At 35.7% G+C, this 7155-nt stretch overlaps 1 protein-coding gene across 1 annotated transcript; it reads right to left on the reverse strand.

The window, feature by feature from the left end:
• Positions 1-319: 319 nt before the first annotated feature.
• Positions 320-7135, reverse strand: Uqcc1 (Ubiquinol-cytochrome c reductase complex assembly factor 1). Its single transcript, XM_027381187.2, has 6 exons — positions 7045-7135; positions 5862-6137; positions 5403-5475; positions 4954-5120; positions 4345-4539; positions 320-701 (listed from the first exon to the last, which is right to left on the reverse strand). The coding sequence occupies exons 2-6, from the start codon at positions 6129-6131 to the stop codon at positions 618-620; spliced, it is 789 nt and encodes a 262-aa protein (XP_027236988.2). The 5' UTR covers positions 6132-6137; positions 7045-7135; the 3' UTR covers positions 320-617.
• Positions 7136-7155: the final 20 nt, after the last annotated feature.

The raw sequence follows: 7155 nt of genomic DNA on the forward strand, positions 1-7155 counted from the left end.
GTAAGCCTGGAGTATGTGAGGAAGAAAACTGTTTCACCTCATGGCTCCCAGGGGCCATTCAGGACTGACCCAAAGCCAGCCTTCATCCTTTCATCAAAGCTCTCTCAGGAAGTGAACCAAAAAAGGGGTTGGAGAAGAGAAGGTAAAGGAAAAGGAGAGAAGAAAGAAAATTGTTTGGGTTGAGCGCTGAGGCCCATGGTAAGGGAGGTCCCCCAAAATAGGCTTCAATCTCGGTCACCTAGGCTCCCACAACAACGAGCATGGAATGGAGGAGGGTAGAATACCTTAAGATAGTCAGGGTAATCAAACATTCTGTAAATAAAACATCAACACATTTATATTACATATTTACAAAATCAGACACTAACATGCATCCCTGATACAAGGTCAGAAGTAAGCACAGCAGCCACCTCAGAGTGAAAAAGAAATCCTCCAAGTTCACAACTTTTTCTGTTTTTTCCAAATGCCACCTGTATTAACATTCATTGTATTCTAATAATTTCACCTTTGATAGTGATACTAATAACATTAAATAGATGCATCATAACTGAAATTTATTCTCAGAAGTTGCACTTTATCACTGAGGTAGATTTCTGGGAAAGCAGTCATGAATATATTTATTCTCTCTCCAGAAGTGGAACCCATTTTACTTTGCAGTCCATCAAGACTTCTTCTCTAGATAAGCTGTCCAGCAATGCAATCTGTAAGAAACAAAAATGGATGTAACTTTTACAGCATCATATTTGATAATCATAATAAATAAGCACCATTACTTTTTCTATTAATACCTAAAATGTTTATGAAAATATGAAACAAACACACACACATGTACGCACGCTGTGTAGGTGCAGTGCAGTACAGCTATTACATATTTCATACAGAGACAATCAGCAAGGAATGATCTAGTCTGATAGCTATGGGTTCAATAATTGTGCATAGTTCATGTTCATAGTGAAAATTTGGATTATAAAGCAAATAAATGAAATTTTAAATAGATAGTGAGGCTCTGTGAGCTGAGACGTGAGAGCAATGGTAAGGGAGGTGAGAAGTGACAAATAATCCTGTATGATAAGAATTTCACGCATCAACTGATGTGAGTACAACTCACTTTTTGTCTCTGTTTACTGAGTAATAACTAAGATCCAACCAGGAAAATAATGTTAGTGGAAGCAGCGGTTAGAAAAGAGGATCCTGAAGCCAAGGAAGACAACTTGGTAGCAGAATGATTGAAAATATATTAAGAAAACATATATTTGAAGGAATTGGTAGAACATTTGTGCAGGAACACAAGTATTCAGAGAGAGTATACTGAAAAGTTTGACATGTCAACTCAAGGTAAAGGTGCAAAGAGTAAAAATTAAGATTAGCAATAGTAGTCAAATCTAAGCAAAGAATCTTCAAGAAAAAGTTGATGAAGTAATTAAAGTACAGATAAATGTTAAGCAGATTAAAAGCAATTTGTCAAGCAGCCATGCTCAAATAATGGAAGAGGCAAAAAAGATGACAAATACATGTGGTGATGTATCAGAGGTAAAGGAAACCATAAATGTAATGGAAAAAAAGAAAAAGACATCAAGATCAAAAAGGAAGAAATAAAAACACAGCATACAGAGACAGTACAGAAAAAAAATATTGTCACACCTTGGGCAACACACAAGGGATTTGTTAATTTGACTGATATAATCAAGGATATATATAATGTCACATTGGGACATAAAAAAAGTGGTAGAAGATGGAATCAAATGATATTGCAAGGACAAGAAATTATTGCCAATATTCTCAAGCTCATAAATCCCAAATTCTCACAGCAGAATATCATAGCTCATAGGAGGTTGTGATTATTCGAAAAGGGAAAGAAACACCCTTTAAAAGCAACATTCAAGAATAAGCAAATGGTTACTGATGTAGTATAGAAAGCGTACGTCCTGGCCACCAATGTAGAATATAATAAAATCTAGATAAAAGAAAATATGACCAAAGATGACAGAGAAAACTTTAAATAAATAAATTTTTAAAAAGGCATAAAAAAAAAAGGATGGAGGTAAAGAACAAAATGAACAAAGGACTGAAGAAGAAAAAAGTCTTGGAGAAAGATCTTCAAAGAAAACAAGTATACTATTGGAACCAAAATGTAGAGACATACGAACATCAGTCTTGCAACCAATAGGAATACCGAAAGATTATATAGAAATAGTTAATACAAATAAAAGATGATTTATCTTCGACGTTGCTAGAACTAGATACACTAATTAAAATCAATAAACCAGACGTAATGTGCATCACTGAATCCAAACTGGATCCCTCCATAGATGATGTCTATGGGAGTCAGAGATTATAATATCTGGAGAAAAGATAGACAAATGGAAATGGAAGGGGTTAGCAACAATAACAAAGAAAGGAATTGTTATAAAGGAGTTAGAGATTAAGTAAGACCCAAGAGTGGGACGAAAGGAAATTGAGGTAGAAACAAACAGGTTAAAGATAATATCCACAGTGTATATGCCACCTCATACATCAGTGTGGTCATAAAAAAAAAAAAAAAAACATTTCAAGACACTAAAGAGCCTTGAAGAAGTGCTACAACTTTCTGAAACCAATGCAAAAGAAATTCTTATAACAGGGGATTTTAATAGAAAAACTGACAGAAATTTTGATCCTCGAACACAGCCACATTTGTAGAATGCTAATTTACTTGGTCATAAATGAGTATTGCCTCTTTCAAAATGTAACAGATCATAACAGGGTAAGAGAGCCAGATAGGCTGTCTATGTTTGACCTAATATTCACAAAGCATAAAATGATATTAAGGATATTGAGTACTGTCCTACTCTAGGAAAAGATGAACTAGCAATAATTAAACTAAAATACTATCTCTCTCTAGTTCTCCATTCTCTCTAGGTCTACTCTCTCTCTAGTTCTCTTCTCTCTCTAATTCTCCTCCCTCTCTAATTCTCCTCCTTCTCTAATTCTCCTCCCTCTCTAATTCTCCTCCCTCTCTAATTCTCCTCCCTCTCTAATTCTCCTCCCTCTCTAACTCTCAAAGTCCCTAACTCTCTCCCTCTCCCTTAACTCCCTCTCACTCCCATACCCCTCCTTCCCTCCCATCTATTTTGTTAATCCCGGTGCATGGAATTATGTTAGACTTTATTTCATTTCTTTACAATCCTTTGATTCCATCCTTTTTAACTACATGTGACCTCTTCAGTAGAGGACCTGAAAAAACTAAAATCTGGCTGACATTACAAGAAACAATATTAACAATTTTATTGGTTACAGGTGTTTGGAGCGAGGCATCTACAAGATCCTCTTACTACTTTGTATCAAAAATATTGCATACAAATGACAGGATTTGTTTCTCATGAAGTCGGCTGATTTCGTACCTACTTAATCACAAAATCAATTTTCCACATCTTTTCAAGCTCTCAACCTAGAGGACGAGTAAACACACAAGGGCTTCAAAACACTTAAAGCTAATGATAAGAGGCAACATGAAAATATTTAACAAATTTTGAAGATGACCAAAGACTGCAGATCATTATTGCCTACAAATAATAGATATCTAGGAAAGAATGCTGTAAGTCTGGCTCTCCTAGCTCCTCAGACACTTTGGCCTAACTGAAAGGGTGACAATCCCTGCCTTGGGTCTGATTCTTGAGTTTAAAGTGGCTATTGAAACCTCTGCAGATGAGACCCCGGGAGAAGAGTTTTCAAAGGGTGTGCACAATTCCAGTACAGGCAAATGAACCCTACAAAGAACTTTCCAGGGAAGATCAATTCCTACAAGAAGAGCTTTGAAACTGCAAATAAGTTACCAGAAGTACTTTCAAATGGTGAAAACACTCAAGAAGAGCTCTTAAAGAATGGATGAACTCTTGCAAGAAGTTTTAAAAGAATATATAAAAAGGGCTTTCAAAATAAAGATAAGCTTGCACAAGACTTTCAAAGGATGGATTAGTTTTCACAAGAGCTTTCCATACATGGATATGCTTCCACATGAAGATCTTTCAATGGGTGGATGAACTTCCTGAGGAACAGCTCTCAAAGGATATTCCCCAAAGGAGCTTTCAAAGGGCAGATAACTAAGTTCCTACTAAAAAAAGCTTTCAGAGAGTGGATGAGCTCCTACATCAGCCAAGAACCATCCAATCCCAACAAAAAGATAAGCACTGCTGGGTTTTCTTGGCCACTGAAAAGCCATGAATAGCATTTGGATGTTATCAATACCTAAAAATAAAACTACTTGTGCACATGCCAGTCAGTACATGCATGTGCTATATCCTGCCAGAAAATTAATCCCAAACTACTAACATACAGCATACTACCATTGGAAACAACTTAAATTACCTGTTTCCTAACATAATGCACACAACACTCCAGCCTCTCCGGATCTTCACACTTCTTGGAGAACAGCCTCCGCCACAGAGCACCCGCTAAAACACGGTCATCTTCAATCAGAGCTTCATCGTAGCCAAACAATGCCGCTTGGAATGAGGAGTTGATTGCTTCCATCTGTTCTTTTCGTATGCTTAAAGAAGCTGCCTGGAATAGAAGTTGGAAATGTGTTAAAATGAAATGGTGAAAGAAGAGAAATTAAATAAATATGTATTTAGAAAGTTCTTGCCTCAAATCACTTTTTCCTGTCATGAGTGTCACGATTAGCTGCATTTATTCCATCTGAATTAGCATGCATGATAAGTACATCACAAAAATTATATATTGTATAAGGTTTCTGCACAAACGAGTTGCTGTATCGTCCTAAGAGCATCTTGGCAAAATATCTTGTATACATAAATATCAGTCAATTACCTCTACTTTCATTAAATACAGACAAATAATCTAAAAGGCTCTGAAGTAATATCACACGACATCAAGTATTGTTCTCCCCAATAGATTCCAATTCATTTTTTTAGCATTTCAACTTAAGCCAATGCAACCAAACAACACAAAACCTACCCCAAGCTTTTTCGATCTCGCATCTGCATCTTCCCACAATGCCTCTATGAGAGCATTTCTGGTGAACCTTCCTTCATTTCCCTCGGCCATTAGCCGCACCATCAGCATCCAAATGTGAAGCTCAGTCACCAAAAACCAGGAGAAAAATGTGTCTGGGAGATCACACACTGCAAAAGGAGTATGCACTTATAAACACAAAAGAAAGTAAAAGTATATTTTGTCCTGGGAAAAAAAAAAAAAACATGATAAAAAAGCAACAAATATATATTCTAATTTTGCAAAAGTTGCTAATGTAACAATAAGTAACTAACAAGACATTATGTTAACTGCATCTCTTTTTTTTTTAATCAACACACACACACACATACCACTTTCTCAAGTATTAGTTAACATAATATAGCTTTGTTAAAAAAAATCAATAAATTCAAAAAGATAAGTATGAAACTCACCCTCAAAAAATTCATCAACCCTCACTTTCTCAGTCAAGTCAGAATACAGGAGAAAACCAGACCTTTTCAGTTTCTGCAAACGAACACCTGTCATTAGTTTTCCCTCACTTTATAAAATACAATGCTTCCCCCAATGAAGGAAAGAAAGCAATTACAAAGAAAAAATAATAATACATGTTTATCTTATCCTTACTGACAATACATTAAAAACCAAAAGAAAAACTGTAAGGATAACTAGATAGAAAACTAGCCACCAATAAAAATCTACCTTTGCATATTTCTCTGTCTTTTGAAACTGTGACAAAGAAAAAGTTCTGCCAGATAAAAATAATTTAGTTTGACTTTAGCAATACATATTTTCTTATCCAAGTAGTTATATATAAAAGACATGCATAATATAAATGAGGCAAAATACAGGATATTTCCATATATACAAAGCCTCAGAAGAAAAATGCTTACCGTCCTTGAATATTTCAACAGTCCCATCTTTTTTATGAAGCGTTTGAACAAACTTGCATCTGTGCCTGAATATCTCTTGCTTGTGTACTGTGGCGAAGTGTTGGGAAGGTATGCAGCTGACCACAACGTATTTGTTATTACACTACTCTGAGAAACTTGAATGCACGTGCCAAATTTCTGTGATGATAGTGATGATAATACAGCGACATTTCTGGCTGGTTCAGATATTTTTTTTGACTGCAATAATCTTGACAAACTGTTTCGTAGCATCGTTCCCTGCAACAGACATAGGAAAACAAACTAAGAACTGCTTAATCCATCAATTAGATATTTTCTTCCAAAAGAAAGTTCAATATCACACTGAATACTTCTATTCACTGGTCAAGTCTCCAAAGATACTTCAGCGGAGTTAGCATGAAAGCAAAATATATTCCCTAACAGAAAACAAGTTAGTTGTCTGGAAAATGATCTATATATTCCTGTCATTTCATAATATTTTTGAGAACAACCACACATCAGCAATGCCTCCACGAAAAGCCCGGTTCACGAGGCATCACCCAGCCACCGGGATATGGACTCCCGATATTAGACATTACCTGATGCCAGTGAGGTTTTTCACCAAGATCTTCCGCATGTGAATGGATTAATGATATAAAATAATGTGTAATAATATTTTGACTATCTAATTACATCTTCATTTACCTTCAACATTATGTTACCTGATTAGTTACAAAAAGAATTGCATTACAATTCTATACTCTATACAAAGATAAAATGTAACTATCATGATGAAAGGGAAAAGTATACTCACTGATACATGAAATAATCTGAGCAGGCAAAGAACAAAGTCAGAAATGAAGAAAATAGGTTGTTACAATAGGTGCAATTGAAACAGGGAATATTGATTGCACGGTTGGCTGATGTGTAATAAATAAATGATTACCTTCAAACTTAGTGCAGGAATAACATGCTTTAAAGGACATATTCTGGTTTTGATCAGATAAGCCTCCCACTCTGAACAACTTCATCGCACGAACCTCGCAAACTGCACTTTTCCAAAACCATTATACGTCTGTATATAGAAATCACAAGCACTTCCATTCATAATTAACCATATGCCCCTCTTTCAGAAAATTATCTTTGTCTCATCTCTCTACTTACCTTACGTTGTGGAATAATTTACCTTCAGTGTTGCTTCTGAAGGCTCTCCGTTTGCTGTGCTGCTTACACAAGGTAATGAGAACCGGAAAACTAAATCCGGTTTCCGCAACCAATTTTATGGTGGAAATTTAAT

Source organism: Penaeus vannamei, chromosome 20, assembly GCF_042767895.1.
Source record: "Penaeus vannamei isolate JL-2024 chromosome 20, ASM4276789v1, whole genome shotgun sequence".
Taxonomy (NCBI): Eukaryota; Metazoa; Arthropoda; class Malacostraca; order Decapoda; family Penaeidae; genus Penaeus; species Penaeus vannamei.

Excerpts from the sequence above, each read along its gene's own strand:
- Uqcc1 (XM_027381187.2), bottom strand. The coding sequence starts at position 6,131 with ATGCTACGAAACAGTTTGTCAAGATTATTGCAGTCAAAAAAAATATCT. Across the intron at positions 5,121-5,402 it reads GGTTGATGAATTTTTTGAGG|TGTGTGATCTCCCAGACACA; the intron begins GTGAGTTTCATA and ends CTCCTTTTGCAG. Across the intron at positions 702-4,344 it reads TGCATTATGTTAGGAAACAG|ATTGCATTGCTGGACAGCTT; the intron begins GTAATTTAAGTT and ends TGTTTCTTACAG.